This window comes from Somniosus microcephalus, chromosome 15 (assembly GCF_052327205.1).
Source record: "Somniosus microcephalus isolate GS21.2 chromosome 15, FLI_Smic_1.0, whole genome shotgun sequence".
NCBI lineage: Eukaryota > Metazoa > Chordata > Chondrichthyes > Squaliformes > Somniosidae > Somniosus > Somniosus microcephalus.
The window spans coordinates 93792769-93811647 of NC_141001.1; the positions used below are offsets into that span (position 1 = coordinate 93792769).

An 18879-nucleotide genomic window follows, 5' to 3' on the forward strand; every position below is an offset into this window, starting at 1 on the left:
TTCATTTAAAAGTTATTTTTTTTTCCAGTTAATGATTTGGTCTTATCCGAGACAAATACTCGCTATTTTGGTATTAATATATTGGGGCTTTTAATTAAAATCAAAGGCCTAGAAATTCAGTTGGTAGCACCAGCCACTAGCGCCTTAAGAGGGCGATTAGTGCGGCGCGATCTGCGCCTCTCGGGAACTTGAGTAAAGAATTAGCGGCGGCGCAAAACCGCAACGCCCGCTCAGCTGCGCGCACAGATCCTGACGTCATTTCATGGTGCAACGCCCTTGGTGCGCCCCGAACCGGAACTTCAGTGGCGCCCCCCTTCTTTGCTCTTGGCGCTCCCAGCGACTGGTTGAGTGGAACGGTTCCCAGTCGCTGTGGGGCTGGGGGGCGCTATTTAAAGGGGGCTCTTCCGGCATTCTTTGTGGTAGCCATTTTGTACCACTCCTGTGTGAGAGAGAGAGATTTGCAGAGAGACAAAGGGAGAGAGCTTTCTGCTTTGACTCAGCGCTCACACAGGTACTACTGGCTTCAGCCCAGAGCTTTGCAGTTGGATTGATTTTTCAGTGCCATAGCCTTGAGTGGCCACTTATAATGGGGGCTGCAATGGGTGGAAACATTGGGTTTCTCCATTGCATTGAAAGGGCTCAGAGACGCCGAGAGAGAGTGCCAATCATGGCCAGATGGAGGAGGGCCAACAGGCGTCGGCACAGGAGGCCTTACCCTCCCAGGGTATACCGCCAGCACTTCTCCTACCTCAACATGTCTCAGGAGCAGTGCATTCAGAGGCTTCGATTCAGAAGGGAGGTGGTCACTGAGATCTGCCACCTGCTTCAGAGAGATCTGCAGCCTCAGCTGAGGAGCAGGACATCTCTGTCGGTAGCAGTGAAGGTGACAGTGGCTCTGAACTTCTATGCCACCGGCTCCTTCCAATCCGCTACTGGGGACCATGCCAATGTCTCCCAGTTTGCGGTGCATTGCTGCATCCGCCAAGTCATGAATGCCCTCTTCAAAAGGAGACGTCAGTACATTTCCTTCCCCATGACCCTGGACAAGCAGCAAGTGCGTGCAATGGGATTTGCAAGAATAGCGGGCTTCCCCATGGTCCAGGGCGCCATTGACTGCACGCATGTGGCTTTGCGGGCGCCTCTAGAGAATGCCGAGGATTACCGCAACCGGAAGGGGTACCATTCGTTGAATGTGCAGTTGGTGTGTGACCACAGGCAGCTCATACTAGCTGTCAATGTCCGCTTTCCAGGCAGCAGCCATGACGCCTTCATCCTGCGCCAGACTTCTGTGGCAGACAGTTTCGAAGCCCCGGCTCACCCAGGAGGCTGGCTTCTCGGGGACAAGGGCTATCCTTTGTGCACCTGGCTGATGACCCCGCTCCATGCGCCCACCACCCCAGCTGAAGACCGATACAATGACAGCCATCAAGCGACCAGGAACATCATTGAGCACACGATCGGCATGCTAAAGCAATGGTTCCGCTGTCTGGACCATTCCGGGGGAGCCCTACAGTACTCGCCTGAGCGAGTCTCCCATTTCGTTGTAGTGTGCTGCATGCTGCACAACCTGGCTATCCTCAGGACTCAGCCACTGCTAGCAGACATTGGAGGACCACCAGAGGAGGAGGAGGAGGAGGAGGAGCACCAAGACGGGAGGGAGGCACAAAGTGCAAGGGCCGTCCGTCAGCGGCTTATTGCAAGTTGGTTCTAGGCCCCCTCTCAGCAAATGGCTTGTGCCATTGAAAGAACATGAATGGAGCCGCTCCGCAAACCCTGAGCCGGTCAAGGCAACAAAAATAGTTCAAAGTGCAAACATGCACAATCTGAATAAAGAGAATTATTTATTTAAGAAACTCTGTGCCCTTCCCGCAAATACAGAGAACCCCCCAAAAAAAGTCAGACACATAACTGGCTCTCACAACCTGGAGAAAATGAACAAAAGAGTTAAACAAAAATGACCATGATCCTCGGCCTTCACAAAAAAAAACACAACATTTTGCCACACCTCCTACTTTGTGGTCTGCGAGGGTGATCTGCCTCACTTGCGAGATTGGCCCCTTCCCGCCCTGCAGCTCCTCTGCAACGAGACCCCAGTGGCTGCAGCAAGGCTGGGGGAAGGCTGCTGATAGTGAGTCGGCAGATGCCATTGTGGGACGGCCTGGACCAGCTCTGGGCCTGCAGGGCCTGGCTGCTGACTGCTCCAACTCTGCTTGGGCGGCAGCAGTCCATCCTACGGGTGGTGGCAGCTGCAGTGGAGGAGTGAGTGTTGGCAGGGCTGCCAAGCTGACAGAGCTCAGGCACTCCCTGGTCGGACGACACACTAGCACTCGCATGGGCCAGCACTGAAGCATGCGCAGCAATCTGCTGAAGCACAGACTGCTGGCCTGCTGCGCCCCGGCGAATCCTGGCTGATCCAGTGAGGGTGGCAGCAGTTAGTGCTCGTGTGGCCCTGATCTGTGTCTCCATCGGACCAGCCAGTGACTGCATGGCACGACTAAGCACTTGGCTGGAAGCCGCCTGTGCTGCACCGAAGTCCTGCAGACTCCTTGCCTGTGCTGCCCCGAATTCCTGTACACTCCTTGCCAGTGACTCTATGGAGTCAGGCATCCTTGCCACTGCAGCCATGAGCTCAGTGTGCCTGCGCTCCGCCTGGGCGCCCATTTCACCAAGGAGCCGCACCTCCTCTGCGCTCACTGTTGCAGGACTGGAGGCCACACTCACCCTTGCCGCTGGGCTTCCCTACCCCCCCCCCGCGTTGCTGCAGCCCGCTGGGCCCCGGAGCTTCACCCTCCTCAGACCCTTCTACCCTGCTCCCCTCCAGGGAAGACGTGTCCCCATCATGGCCATGGGCTGCCTTAGCTGAGGGTGGCACTGATGTTCCAGCTTCCTCTTCCTCCTCCTCGCCTTCCGATTCACTCACAGTGCCAGCTTGAGGGCCTGCCTCCTCACCTGGTGAATCAGCATCTGAAAGCAGGGAGGTACAAGAGTTGCTTTAGTGTGAGGACAGGACGGCAGCGAGGGAGGCATGAGTGCTGCAATGCACTGCATTGGTTCGATAGTGGCAAAGGATGCTGGTGTGAGGCACAAGTGGAAAGGGAGAGGTCAAAAAGGTGATGACCTTACCATTGCTGTCCAGAACGGGGTCGGCATCTCCAGTGGCGACGGGGCCAATCAGCCGGCTTGCCATAATGTGCTCCACTCACTGCTCCAGATCGCTGAGGTCTTTAAGTTCAGGATGGCCTCCCCCGGTCCATTGCTGCTGCCTCCAATTGTGGGCCAGCTTGCCCTGCAAGAGAAAGGACGGGCTCTGAGTAGAGTGTCAAGCCCTGATCTTGCCTGCACTGCCTCCCATGGTCGAATAGCCCTGACAGTGTCAAGCCCTGATCTTGCCTGCACTGCCTCCCATGGTGGAATAGCCCTGACAGTGTCAAGCCCTCATCTTGCCTGCACTGCCTCCCATGGTCGAATAGCCCTGACAGTGTGTAAAGCGGTGAATGTGCATTTGATTTTCATGAGAGTCGCATAGGTGTTGGATGAGGGCTGGGCATTGGGGCTTTCAGGACCCGTTGGCCATAAAGTGAGGTGCACATGCAGGGATGAAGAGGATACTGGAAAGGGTACTCACCCTGACAACCCGAGTGAGGTCGTTGAACTTCTTCCTGCATTGCGTTGGTGTCCTAGGAACCATGCTGCTGGAGGTCACTCTGTGTGCCACCTCCCTCCAAGCATTTCTATATTCGCTGGGCAGCGGCCTCCTGCCACTGTCAGGAAAAAGGATAGGTCGCCGGCGCTCCACTGCGCCAACCAGAACCTTCAGGGCCCCCCCACTGAAGCGCTGCGCTCGCTCCCTGGCCCTCTCCATGGTCGTGGGCGTAACGATGTCGCAGCAGGTCTGTCCAGGCCTAGAATCAGGGTCTCCAATTTACAGGGCGTGGCTGCAAGCCAAATCGACCCTCCCCCTTTAAGAGGTGACCGGCACCAGCATGTCTGCCTGCAATCACTAACTCGCCGCACCTGCACTGCGCCTGCCCTCAGTGGTAGCGCCTCGGCTCTCTGGCTTAGCACCTTAGGATAGTCGTGCACCGCCTGCTTTAGTGCAGTAGCAACGTCTTGGGGCGATGCAACTCAATTTCGGTGAAGGTGGCGCTAGGTTGCGCCGGGCGCTAAATTTAGTGCACGCTCGACTGTAGCGCCCCAAACGTGGTGATATTGAATTTCTAGGCCAAAAAGTCTTCATGGCTGTTTGGTCTCCTAAAGTTTCATTTTATTTCTTGTGTTTTCTGTCAGCTCTGAGGCAAATAGTGGTAACAATCTGAAAGAATGTCAGGGTCGATTTTAACCTGGCGGAAACTGGGTGGGTGGGCAGTTAAACCTGCAGGGCTCGACAGGCGGATGATGTGTCTACCTAAAGTAGGCAGCAGCATCATGAATTTTTGCAAATTGGGGTCTTATTATGTCCAAAGGCTTTCTCACCAGGTTGACAGCTAGTGGCAGTCAAAAAGTTTCCTTTGTGGGACAAGGAGGAGCAGGAATGCCCCTATGGGCCCCACATAGAAAGTTGTGGTCCCCTCCCCACCCTCCGCTTCCCTCCTGTGCGAGTCTCTCAAAGCCCCCTCCTTCCCCACTTACCTGGAAGCCAACAGAGAACCATGGGTCGACCGAACTTCCCTTGCCAGCAGCTGCTCGCCACCTGCTTCACTCCCATTCCAGACGGGAGGTGGACCGGCGGTATTTAAATGAGGCACGGCAGTTAAAATTGCCCCGACCTCCTGCTGCCTCCGGCGAGTGGGAAATTAGCCGAAACTTGTGTCGAGTTAAAATCGGGCAGCATGTAAAACAGGTCCTCAGTTTCCCCTTGGTGGGTTAGGTTAAAATTAATGCCCATAAATGGATGGGTTTGGTTCAGGTGGGAGGTTAAAAAATTTAAAAGTCTGAAACAGGAACCCAACCCCTCCACTTCCTGTCTTAACAGAGGCGGGACGAGGGGTGGGTGACCAATCCACTCGCAGGAGGCAGGTTGGTCATCTAAATATTTTAATAAGGCTGCCTGCCTTCATTTTAACAGTGATTCTATTTTTAACCATAGTCGGTTGGGTTTCCCGGGCCTCAGGAAACCCGGCAGGTTAAAGGAAGTGAGAAGGGCTGAATCCATGAGGTAAGTGCCTTTACAGCACTGCTTGTGGGCCAGCAGGAGCAGGAGTGTTTCCTCCAGACCCAACAAGCTACTCAGTAAACCCGCACCACCCCCACATGATCTGTCTGCTCCCCACCCTGTGATCGAATCCCACTGACCACCATCGGAGCCCCCCCGACCACCATCTGTTCCCCCCCAGACCACTATCAGCCACTCCGCCCCCCCACCCCATGATCGGACCTCCCCCCTCCTCACACTAGACCTACCTGCTCTCAGCCCAGCTCGGCTGTGGCCTTGTGCAGCTGGATTTCCTACTCGACAAGCAGCTAGCCTATCAATCAGGCTAGCTCTGGACGGAAAACCTACAGAAAGGAATTTAAAGAGTCATAGAGTCATAACAGCACAGAAGGAGGCCATTCAGCCCATCGAGTCTGTGCCGGCTCTCTGTGGAGCAATCCAGTCAGTCCCATTCCCCTGCTCTATCCCCATAGCCCTGCAAGTTTATTTCCCTCGAGTGCCTATCCAGTCTCCCCTTGAAAACATTGAGTGTCTCCACTTCCACCACTTCCGTCGGCAGCGAATTCCAGGTCATCACCACTCACTGCGTAAAAAAGTTTTTCCTCACATCCCCCCTGTATCTCTTGCCCAAAACCTTAAATCTGTGTCCCCTAGTCCTTGTACCATCAACTAGTGGGAACAGCCTTTCCCCATCTAGCCTAACCAAACCCGTTATAATCTTGTACACCTCTATCAAATCACCCCTCAACCTCCTTTGCTCTAATGAAAACAAATCCAGCTTCTCCAACCTATCCTTGTAACTAAGATCCCCCATCCCCGGAACCATTCTGGTAAATCTCCTCTGCATCCTCTCAAGTGCCTTCACATCCTTCCTAAAGTGTGGTGACCAGAACTGGATGCAATACTCCAGTTGTGGCCTAATAAGTGCTGCAGGACGTTTGGGAAACCTGTACTTCCGGGTTTCCCAACCTCAAACCAGCACCCCCCACGCTTCCTCCCCGCCTCCGAGCTAATATCCAGCCCAATGATTTTTCAAAAATGATGACTCTTGCTAAGGATGAACTTTCAGCCTCGGAGTTAATGCTTCTTTAAACTTTCAGGGTGGTTTGAAGGCCGTGGTTTGGACAGACGTGTTCCAGATGGTCGTGATGGTGTTGGGATTTTTAACAGTTCTTATCCAAGGAACCATCAAGTTAGGGGGAAGCAGCAATATGTGGAAGATAGCAGAGAATGGTCAAAGACTCAATATATTTGAGTAAGTAACCCCGACAAGGACCACTGTCAGACTTCCTTGGAGAAGAGATTACATTTTCATTAAAGTAGAAAATAGCTGGAGTTTGGTGGTTCCCCTTAATGTTAAAAAAAAAAGTTTTGAGCCTTGCAATTTGACAAGAGTTCGCTACCTAAGGTGGTCAACTTGTCTCTGGTGGGAACTTCCTTGATGGGGCTGAAAGCATTTTCTAGTCTCATTTTTTTTAATATGATCTTCAAAACACTGACCCCATAAATCTGTGGGCCACGATTCTGGCTGTTACATCTGGATCATCCCTGCTGGAGTTTGCAGGGTCAGCAGAAGGACATCTTATCCACACCATAGCTACTACAGGCACATCTCCGGCACCTGCCTACTCCACGCTGCAATGGAAAATTTGGCACCTGGTTACCATGGAGAGGGTGGTGGGGGGATGGAGGGGTGACGGGGTTGGGGGGAGAGCTACCTTAAACCAAATGCAGCTTGCCTCTCATCCCCTTGAATAAAATATGTGATCCAGATTTTTTTTTAATATCCTTTCTGTGGAGGTCCAGACTGCTTCCCTGGCCAGGATCAACCAATGAGGCCCACTTACGCCATTCTGGAGGCCAGTACACATCATCTCCCTCAGCGTTCAGACCTCCAATGTTATGCAATATCTCCTCTGATCCAGAAAAGTGAAAACTCCCAGTGTAGAGATTCTCTGCCCACGGCTCCTTCCTCTTGGCACCATTGACCGTGTAAGAGGCCGACTGGGAACTCCTGGGGTTTGCGGGCCCCCTTTTTTTTTGCAATGGATTCTGCTGGACTCCTGCCAGAATTCAGAACCCCAAGGAAATTTGGCGCTGCTGTGGCTGTCTCAAGCACTCAAGATCTAGTAGTCCAGCTTTGAGCTAAGAAAACTCAGCCATAGAGTAGGTCACTGCATTGGCAGGCAACACTCGCATCTAAACGTCTGGCCTTGAGTCAGTGTTTTCCTGCTAAAACTATAAAGCTGGCAACAAGTTGCTTTTTCTAATTGTACTAAGTGCTTTGTAACCCTGGTGGTAGCAGCAGATCACATACAAATTACACATGAACTGTAGGATTGTAAAATTAAGGGCAGATCACTGATCAGAGTAATTATGCTTGCTAAATGCAAAAACCCTATAACTGGAGTTTCAGTGAGGTTATGAAGAGAGACTTACAATAAATATTGGGACTATTTCCACTGGAGCAGAGAAGGCTAATAGGAGATTTAATAGAGGTTTTTAAAACTATGAAGGATTTTGATAAGTGTCAATGGGAAAATACTCCGGCCGGAATTTTCACCTTTGAGTTGGGTTGGGTGCGTGCAGGCCGCGTAGCGGGTCGGGAACATCGCTCAGAGCGACTTTAACTTAATGGCCACAATTGAAAGACTTATGTGCGTTTCCTGGCCTTATTAAATTGTGCAGGTCTGATGATGTCATCGATGACTCGTTTCCAGCGCTGATATTTAAAGCAGCCTTGCACTCAACTCATTTGAAGGTTGCTAGAGGAGGGAGGAACCTGACAAACAAAGGCCACAGTACTCTTATAAAGTAGCAAGAATGGATAGCCAAAGGCAGAGGGCTGAACCATGCTTTTCAGACGCATCGCTGCATACTCTGGTGAAGGCTGTCAGAGCAGGCAGGGAGGTCCTCTTCCCTGCTGATAAGCAAAGGAGGCCTTCACAAGAAACAAAATATAGCTGAGGAGGTCAGCAGCAGGGATGTGGTGAGGAGGACCTGGATACAGAACAGGAAACACTCCAATGACCTGATGAGGTCAGGAAAGGTGAGTGCAATGCCACACTCACCCTCATCCTGATGTACCTGTCACCACATCCCATCACTCTGCCTTCCCACGCCGACTCCTGCACATCATTCCTCACACCAACATACTTTCCAGGTCCACCCATCCCTCTCGCTATGTACATACTCAACCCCATCTGACTGACCACCCCTCACACTCACACTCATCCTAATGCAACCCCACAGAAAGAGGCCATTTGGCATTGGCACCCCACTCCCTCATAGTCACCCTCTAGAGAGGTAACCCATCCATTCCTTACACTCATTCCATCACTCTCACTCAAACTTGTTTTCTTTCCCTCCTTGCAGGAGAAGAGAGCTCACAATAAGAGGGAGAGGGAGAGAACCGAAGGTGGCCCTCCAGTCTCCACACAACTAAGAGCAGCAGAGGAGGGGGCTCTGGAGATCTTGGGAGTTCAAGAGATGCTGGCAGTGGGAGACAGAGAGAGGGGGACATCCCAGCAACCTGGTGACAGAATCACATCTCAAGCAGTCACTCATATGGTGACTGATGTTAGGAGCCAGTGAAATGTCATCATGTGCATAATGGTAACATTATCCATTCTTATTATAACACTTCTAATTAATCACTTTACTCTCACACAGGTCCATCAACTGCAACCCCCCCCCACCCCCACTGTCCAGCCGGAGGAGGAAGATGACTCCTCAGAGGAACCTCCAGCCTCCGAGGGTGCAGCGTCAGCAGACCCAAGCGCAGCCAGCACCAGCACAGACCTCGGTGGGTCCTGTGCACCACAGAGTAGAGTCTCACAATTCACAAGTGAGCAAGAGCAGATGGTGTTGACAGGGACAGCAGTGGAGGCTCCTCGCCGGAGGGCGCAGGACGCTCCCAGCTCTGCTGAGCTGCATGCAGACGCTGAGCTTCGGGGGTCATCGAGAACGAGGGTGATCGTGGAGTGGCAGCAACAACTGCAGGAGGCTCTGGCATCTTCTGCAACCGTGATATCTGCAAATGTTCAGAGAATGGAGGAGTCCATCTCCAACATGAGCACCACCATCTCGCAGGCGATGGTGACGATGTGCTGTTCCATGGAAAGGATAGCCAGCTGCAAGGAACAGCTAATGCGCCATTTACATGAGCATATGCTTTCTGTGGACAACAGATGGCAAAGGCTCATAGACCTCCTCTCAAGGAAGGATGTAAACGTTGACTTGGGCCTTCATCGCCCCACTGATGTGCAGCAAGGCGCTCTCCAGCTCTTTGCTAGCAGGGAAGTGCTGGTGGCCCATGAGAGTGATGATGGTGAGAGGAGACATGGAAGTGGGGGCTCTTCTCAAAGCGCTTCCACTTCTCCCCCATTGCCTTCCCCTCAGCCAGAGCGCCACATGCTGCCGCGGATCCCAATGGCTGAGTCTGCCCCTGCACTGTCGCAGGAGGAGCAAACTTTTGTGGGGCCATCACAGGCTCCAAAACCCAGAGGACGTCCGGCGAAAGTGTCCGACAAGTCGCAGCAGGGACTTGAGCAGCCTGCCTCGACCTCTGCTGAAGCCACAGGGGTTGCACCTCGTAGAAGCACTCGGAAAAGAAAAATGACACAAAAGTAGATGCACACGGGTATGCACATGGGTGTATCAAAAAATGTTAGTGGTAAATTTCAGTTATTTTGATGACACACATAAATGCTTTTCTTTGCACCACTTTTGGGTCTTGTCCATTTTTGCCTCAAGCCTTGGAAATGGTGATGACACTTGGAATGAATGGTGAGACATTATTTAGCCTTGAGCATTGGGACTTTGGGTGAGAGGAATGACTTGGTCATTGTAGGGATGCTTTATAGTGTTTTAGGCTGGGTGAGAGAAGGGGCAGGAACTTAGTACAGCATGTGGCTGCATTGGAACAAGATAAGTAAATCTGGCCATGATGAGGCCCTCCTGGGCCTCCCGGGCAGCAATTTGCGCCGCTGCTGGTGTTATCTCCACCTCAGGTTCCTCCTCCTCCTCGTCTTCCACCTGCTCCTCCTTCGCCTCCTCCTCCTCCTCCTCCTCTGAAGAGGCTGTGTGCCGTGCGCCTTGTTCCTCCTGCAGCTCCAAGCCTTGCTGCTGCGCTCTGTCATGCAGTGCGTAGCATACGACGATGATTCTGGACACCCAGGTTGCTGCGTACTGAAGGGCTCCTCCAGATCTGTCAAGGCGTCTGAAGCGTATCTTCAGCATGCCTATTGCTTGATCTATGACTCATCTGGTGGACATGTGGCTCTCCTTGTAATGCTCCTTGGACCTCAGTATTTGGTGTCCTCAAGGGTGTCATGTGCCATGTCTTCAGTGGATAGCCCTTGTCTCCAAGCAGCCAGCTGTTTGGAGGTGCGAAGATCTGTGGGAACATGGACTAGAGCAGCAAGAAAGAGTCATGACAGCTGCCAGGGAATCTGGCACACACAAGCATAATCATCATTTTATGGTTGCAGACGAGCTACACATTGAGGGAGTGGAAGCCATTGCAGTTCACAAGCACTCCTGGGTGATGATGGGGTACCTCCATGGCCACGTGTGTAGCCGATGATGCCCTGCACCTGTGGGAAGTCTGCCAGAGCTGCAAAGCCGGGCGCCCACTCAGTAACACTGGCTTCCTCACTGGCAAAGTTGGTATAAATGGCTGACTTGTGAAACATGGCATCAGTCACCTGGGTGATGCATCTGTGGGCAGCCGACTGTGAGATCCTGCAAATGTCTGCTGCAGATCCCAGGAAGAAGCCAGAGGTGAAGAAGTTGAGGTGGTGGTGACTTTGACAGCAACTGGTAAGGATGTCCACCAGGACCTCTGGATAACAGGTCTTGTTCCAGCAAGCTACAAATGTCTGCGACGCCCTGCGATAGCCTGAGCCTCCTGAAGCACTGCTGCTCAGTCATGTTGAGGAAGCTCATCCTCTGCCTGTATACCCTGTGTTGGGAGTATCGCCTCCAGCGTGCTGCAGCCCCGTGGTGCCCCCCTCTCTCCTGTGCAGTATCAGGTCATTGAGGAGAAGGCTGCTGCTGCTGGTGTGGCTTGTGTTGTTGGTAGTGGGGCTCATCTTGGTCCGATTCTGAGGGCTGAGGTGAGACAGTATAAGCAGCACCCATGCTGATGTAGTAGATGGCAGGTAAAGTGGAGATCAGAGGACCAATCCCTCAATGCTGTGATAGTGAGTAGCAATGTGGTGAGAGTGGCTTCCCAGGTTTTAAAAATGACCTGCAAGCTGCAGACACCAAAAGCTGTGGACAAAATGGAGTGAGCAAGAACCGTTCCATGTTTTTATGTGCTTTCCTAGCTGTCAATGAATGAACTCGCCATTGGCCGCTGAGCTTTTGCCTCCCCTTCACAGGCGAGGTACCCGAGCTCCGTGAATCCTGTGCTCCTGAAGTTAAACTGAAAAGCTGGTGTTAAAATCACTCTTAAGGGTCTCTCAACAAGCATTTAATGCCTTCAATGAGATTGCCCGCCTTTGCCGATTGGGTGCGTGTCGCGCCTTCAAAGCCGCCTGAGTTAAATGCACGAGGCGACGGGATGACGGCGGGTTCCCGACGCGCTCACTATTGCTAGGATTTTTAATGCCAACCCGCCCCCAGCATGCTCAGCATTGGGAAACTTCCGGCCTATACCTTTGTTTGGGGAGCCAATGATGATGGGTCATCAATTTAAAATGGTAACTAGAGAGTGTTGAGAGAGATGCGACCATTGTTTCCACGCTAGTTACTTTTCTGAGCATGGTCAGATTTGCTTACATTTGTTGCACATTGTTTTTGTTGTCTCATTGCAAATACAAAAAAAAGTACAAGCTTACGCTCAATTCAGTTTGATTTTCAGACAACACAAAAATGAATGTATATTCAAGTCTAAGGACTCAGTTGAACATATATCCTTGATAATTTCTTTTGGAGACTTGAAAATCTAATAGAGTGTTTCATGAGAAAGCGAATTAGGAAGACAAGCTTTACTTTGTTTGATTTACATTTGAATTAGTTTTGCAGTAGACCCTTTGAGGCGTCATACCTTTTGGACGGTGGCAGTAGGAGGCACATTTACCTGGTTAGGAATCTATGGAGTGAATCAGTCCACCATCCAAAGATGCATTTCGTGCAAATCAGAAAGACATGCTAAAACGTAAGTGCAAAGCTGTTTGGTTTCTTGGCCATCCAATGTGGACAATACATTCTTATTTCCAAAGACCCACTTTCATTTTTGTGCTCATTAAGGTGAAGGATGTTAGTGCTGTAGATTGATACTTCTTCCAGTTTGAGACATCTAGTATCAGGCTAACTGTATGCCTAACTGCCAAGCAGAGCTCCCTCAGCTCTGTGCCAACAATATGCTTCAGCCCTTATCTCAGGAAAGTAATCCCTATAGCACCAATGTTCCATTTGTTCCATTTTACACACCAGCCATTGTGTGACTTCCTTAGGTGAGATTGTCAGGTGCCAAATTAGGGACAGTTTTCTGCTGTTGGCAAGACAGCCCAAACACATTTCACATAGCGAGCAGACACAGGAGACTTTTATCCCATTAGTCTGGGCTGGATTTTAACCCAGATCCCGGAATTGGAACCCGCTGCAGCACGCTGTTTCTTTAAAAAAAAATGGGTAATGTCACAAAGTTACCTGTAACATTTATTTTGTAACAATCATTGCCCGATCACAGTGCTTTATAAATTAGATTTCATTTGTAATTTTATTGTAAAATGTTATATGAGGGTGAGTGCACAAAATAATTGAAGATCATCTCAATATTCGTAGGTATGTTACACTACACATCCAGATCCGTTGACAACTATTTAGTGTTTAATAGCAATACGAGGTGCACCAAGGCAGTTAAGGTTGCACGATGTTCTTTCCTTTCCTGTGAGGAAGTATATTGCATATCAAAAACTCACTGCCACTGGAATCACAAAGGTAAACCTGTATCCTACGACCCCATGGAACAGCATGTTGGCACATTATAAGAGGTAACATTACAAGATCGTGTTTCCGTCACGGAGCTTCACCCACTGGGAGGGCACAAATTTCAAGGATGGAAGTTCATGGGAGGGGGCATACCTGAATTCCTAATATGCAGCCCTAGAGCACCAGGCTGCGTGCCAGGATCTCGAGTTTGTAAACTGACCCCTTATATATAACATCACCAGGTCACCACCAGGCTATCACTCTTGATAAAGTGCAGAGTACTTTTTCAAACAACCCATGAGATACTTTCAGACAGAACTCAACAATACAAATATAAGAAATATGAACATATTTAGTTGCAATATTTAAAGAGGCTGTAAATTGCTTGTAATGTTGACTCACATGAATACCTCAATTCTTGTCCTAGAGCACTGTATCTGAATTTGCTTGGTCTCTGGGTGATCACTGTCTGCGCAGTGTTCTCTGGGCTGATTATGTACGGATATTATGTAAACTGTGACCCGTGGACTGCAGGATTCATTTCAGCATCAGACCAGGTAAGCATTAAAACCATGCTGACAAAATAAACAGAAACAAAACACACCAATCTATTAAACAATGCAGAATAGTGTAAATAATATCATGAGGTATTATTTATCTTGTAACATGAATCTTCTACAAAATCATTAAAGTATTTACAAAGGTTACAAATGACAGGGACTCACCAAAATTAATGTAAGCAAATTAACAATAATGAAGAAAATAATGGCACTAGAGACTAACAAATCCCCAGGATCAGATGGTTTTAAAGGAAGTAGGTGAGCACACTGCAGATGCCCTAACTATAATCTTTCAAAGTTCTCTCCATTCAGGAACCGTTCCTTTAGATTTGAACTCACCCCCAAGGTCAGCGGTCGGACCCGCCCCCCCCCAGGCTTTGAACCAGCACCTCACCCCCCTTGGACCCCACACCTACCTGTTGTTGCGGCGTCCTGTCCAGCCAGCATTCCCCGCCCAACTGGAAGTCAGCTTGTCAATCAGGCTGGCTTCCAGGTGGGGAACCTGCCCATGACCTTACATGCATGCTGTGGAGTTGAAACATCTCAGCGTGTGGGAATACCCCGCGGTCTCCTGCACCACCCCCCCACCCCCCCCACCCCAACAGCACCGGGCGGGTTGGAAACTTCAAAATCCAGCCCAATGTGTTCATATGACGTTCCTCTGTCCACTATATTAATGGAGACCTTTACTCTGATATCTTCAAGGTGAGAAAACTGGAGAATTGACTAATCTTTCCTGATGCCTCTCTCAACACGACTTATAGAGTGCAATGTCTGTTGGCACAATGATTGCAGTTGTCTTGTAGACTTGTACGATGGACAGTGCAGAAGAAAGGGAGACATAAGTTAATCAAAACCAGGAAACTATAATTTGCATCAATGGATTTTCAGTGGATCTGTGATTCAAAAATTTCAAATATTGTAATTATGAAAAATAAAAACAAGAAATACTTTCTCACATCTTTAACATTTTTTTCCTTTCTCTTTTGAAGTTAATGCCCTATTTTGTTATGGAAATACTAGGACACCTACCAGGACTTCCTGGACTTTTTGTGGCCTGTGCATTTAGTGGCACACTTAGGTCAGTATCTGGGAATTTCGACACTAAAATCGCTCGCTGAAATAGTAACGTCAAAACACAATGGTAGGTTGTCAGCATGTTGTAGTGATCCTGCTTTCCTTCCTGGTCCATAGCACAGTAGCTGCCAGTATTAATGCACTTGCAACTGTAATGTATGAAGACTTCGTTAAACAATGCTTCCCCAACATGTCAGACAAGATGAGCACCTGGATCAGCAAAGGCTTATGTAAGTACTTTCAGTATATATTGTTCATCAAATTCACTTTTAAAGAGGATCAGAAGCCGACACAAACTCAATCCTGAGCTCAGTGTTCTAAGCTATGTGCTTCTGTGCTGTGTGCACAACCACCTTGTCTTACTGTATATTGATGTCATTTTGCCTCTGTCTTCCCCCAGTACATTCTGGTTAATACAACATTGCCGTTCATGGCTCGAGCTCTGTCACCCTTATTTTTGATTCATAATGTATATATTTTTTTAATTTACATGTCATAGCAGCAGAGCACAAAACATAGAAACGTGGAAGATAGGAGCAGGAGTAGGCCATTTGGCCCCTTGAGCCTGCTCCGCCATTCAATGAGATCATGGCTGATCATCCAAATTCAGTACCCTGTCCCTGCTTTCTCCCCATATCCCTTGATCCCTTTAGCCTTAAGAAATATATCCAACTCCTTCTTGAATATATTTAATGAATTGGCCTCTACTGCCTTCTGTGGTAGAGAATTCCACAGGTTCACCACTCTCTGGGTGAAGAAATTCCTCCTCATCTCTGTCCTAAATGGCTTACCCCTTATCCTTAGACTGTGACCCCTGGTTCTGGACTCCCCAACCATCGGGAACATCCTTCCTGCATCTAGTCTGTCCAGTCCTGACAGAATTTTATAAGTTTCAATGAGATCCCCTCTCATTCTTCTAAACTCCAACGAGTATAAGCCCAAAAGACCCAATCTCTCATTTTACGTCATTCCTGGCATCCCAGGTATCAGCCTGGTGAATCTTCACTGCACTCCCTCCATGGCAAGAACATCCTTCCTCAGATAAGGCGACCAAAACTGCACACAATACTCAAGATGTGGTCTCACCAAGGCCCTGTACAACTGCAGCAAGACATCCTTGTTCCTGTACTCAAACCCTCTCGCTACAAAGGCCAACATACCATTTGCCTTCTTAACCGCCTGCTGCACCTGCATGTTTACCTTCAGCGACAGGTGCACAAGGACACCCAGGTCATGTTGCATTTCCCCTTCTCCCAATCTATTGCCATTCAGATAATAGTCTGCCTTCCTGTTTTTGACACCAAAGTGGATAACCTCGCATTTATCCACATTATACTGCATCTGCCATGCTTCTGCCCAATCACCCAAACTGTCCAAAGCATACTGGAGTTTCTCGGCATCCTCCTCACAGCACACCCACCCACCCAGCTTTGTGTCGTCTGCAAACTTGGCGATATTACATCTAGTTCCCTCGTCTAGATCATTTATATATATTGTGAATGGCTGGGGTCCAAGGACCGATCCCTGCGGTACCCCACTAGTCACTGCCTGCCACTTGGAAAAAGAGCTGTTTATTCCAACTCTTTGCTTACTGTCTGCCAACCAGTTCTCTATCCAAGTCAATACCTTGCCCCCAATCCCATGTGCTTTAACTTTACACGCTAATCTCTTATGCGGGACCTTATTGAAAGTCTTTTGAAAGTCCAAATACACCACATCCACTTGTTCTCCCTTATCTATTTTACCAGTTACATCCTCAAAAAATTCCAGTAGATTAGTCAAGCATGATTTACCTTTTGTAAATCCATGTTGACTTTGTCCGATCCTGTCACTGTTTTCCAAGTGCTCTGCTATTACATCTTTTATAATGGACTCTAGCATTTTCCCCACTACCGATGTCAGGCTTACCGGTCTGTAATTCCCCGTTTTCTCTCTACCACCTTTTTTGAATAGTGTGGTAACATTAGCTACCCTCCAATCCATGAGTACTGTTCCAGGTTCCATCGATTGTTGGGAGATGATCAGCAATGCATCTACTATTTCTAGGGCCACTTCCTTAAGTACCCTAGGATGTAAATGATCAGGCCCTGGGGATTTATCGGCCTTCATACCATCAATTTCCCTAACACCATTTCCCTACAAATACTGATTTCTTTCAGTTCCTCCCTTTCTTCAGATGTTCCCCGACATCTCTGGGAGGTTATTTGTGTCCTCCTTTGTGAAGACAGAACCAAAATATGTATTTAATTGGTCTGCCATTTCTTTGTTCACCATTATAAATTCCCCTGATTCTGACTGCAAGGGATCTACGCTTGACTTCACCAATCTTTTTCTCTTCACATATCTATAAAAGCTCTTACAGTCAGTTTTTATTTTCCCTGCAAGCTTACTCTCAATCTCTATTTTCCCCCTCTTAATTAATCCCTTTGTACTCCTTTGTTGAAACCTCAACTGCTCCCAATCCTCAGGTTTACTGCTTTTTCTGGCCAATTTATATGTCCTCTCCTTGGATCTTATGCTATCCCTAATTTCCCTTGTTAGCCATGGTTGAGTCACCTTTTTTGTTTTATTTTTATGCCAAATTGGGAGGAACAAATTCTGTAGTTCATCCATGTGGTCTTTGAATGTTTGCCACTGCCTATCCACCATCAACCCTTTGAGTGACATTCCCCAATCAATCCTACCCAACTCGCTCCTCAGACCATCGTAGTTTCCTTTATTTAAATTGAGGACCCTAGTTTCTGAGTCAACTACTTCATTCTCCATCTTAATGAAGAATTCGATCATATTATGATCGCTCCGACCCAAGGGGCCTCATACAACAAGATAGCTAATCACAGAATCACAGAATCACAGAAACCCCACAGTGCAGATAGAGGCCATTTCGGCCCATCGAGCCTGCACCGACACATATCCCACCCGATCACCGTAACCCCTACAACAACACATATCCCACCCTATCCCTGTAACCCCACGTATTTAATCCCCCTAACACTAAGGGTCAATTTATCATAGCCAATCAACCTAACCTGCACATCTTTGGAGTGTGGGAGGAAACCGGAGCACCCGGAGAAAACCCACGCAAACACGGGGAGAATGTGCAAACCCCACACAGACAGACAGAAATTAATCCTTTCTCGTTACATAATACCCAGTCTAAGATGGCCTGATCTCTGGTTGGTTCCTCGACATAATGGTCCAGGAAACCATCCCATAAACACTCCAGGAATTCCTCCTCCACAGTATTGTTACTAATTTGGTTGGCCCAATCTATATGTAGATTAAAGTCACCCATGATGACTGCTGTGCCCTTATTGCACGCTTCTTTAATTTCCCTTTTAATGCCATCCCCAACCGCCGCCTTACTGTTGGGAGGTCTATATACCACTCCCACTAATGTTTTTTTCCCCTTAGTGTTTCTCAATTCTACCCATACAGATTCCACATCATCAGAGCTAATATCCTTCATTACAATTGTGTTAATCCCCTCTTTAACCAGCAATGCTACCCCACCTCCTTTTCCTTTTTGCCTATCTTTCCTGAATATTGAATACCCCTGGATGTTGAGTTCCCAGCCTTGTCCACCCTGGAGCCATGTTTCCGTAATCCCAATCAAATCATATTCGTTTACCTCTATTTGCACAGCTAATTCATCCACCTTATTATGAATGCTCCTCGCATTAAGACACAAAGCCTTCAGGCTTGTTTTTTTTAACGCTCTTAGACCTTTTAGAATTATTATTTACTGTGGCCATGCTTGATTTAAACCGTTGATTTCTCTGACTGCCACTTTTGTTTTTCTCCTTCCTATCTTTTGCTTTTATCCTTGTTTCCCTTTCCTCTGTCTCCCTGCTCAGGTTCCCAACCCCCTGCCATTTTAGTTTAAACCCTCCCCCAGAGCACGAGCAAACACTCCCCCTAGGACATCGGTGCCAGCCCTGCCCAGGTGCAAACCGTCCAGTTTGTACCGGTCCCACCTCCCCCAGAACCGGTTCCAATGTCCCAGGAACTTGAATCCCTCCCCCTTGCACCATTCCTCTAGCCACGTATTCATCTGAAATATCCTTCTATTTCTACTCTGACTAGCATGTAGCACAAGCAGTTAACTAAGATTGTGGGGCTGATTTTGTCCCTCCAGGTACCACTTAT

General features: G+C 48.9%; 1 protein-coding gene across 1 annotated transcript in view; it reads left to right on the forward strand.

Moving 5' to 3' along the window:
- Positions 1 to 18879, forward strand: part of slc5a12 (solute carrier family 5 member 12) — a 95126-nt gene that overhangs the window by 40403 nt on the left and 35844 nt on the right. Inside the window, exons 5-9 of the mRNA XM_086008126.1 lie at positions 6253 to 6407; positions 12177 to 12317; positions 13521 to 13650; positions 14646 to 14734; positions 14848 to 14960. Of these exons, the coding sequence (XP_085864252.1) occupies positions 6253 to 6407; positions 12177 to 12317; positions 13521 to 13650; positions 14646 to 14734; positions 14848 to 14960 (628 nt within the window). The remainder of the gene's footprint in view (positions 1 to 6252; positions 6408 to 12176; positions 12318 to 13520; positions 13651 to 14645; positions 14735 to 14847; positions 14961 to 18879) is intronic.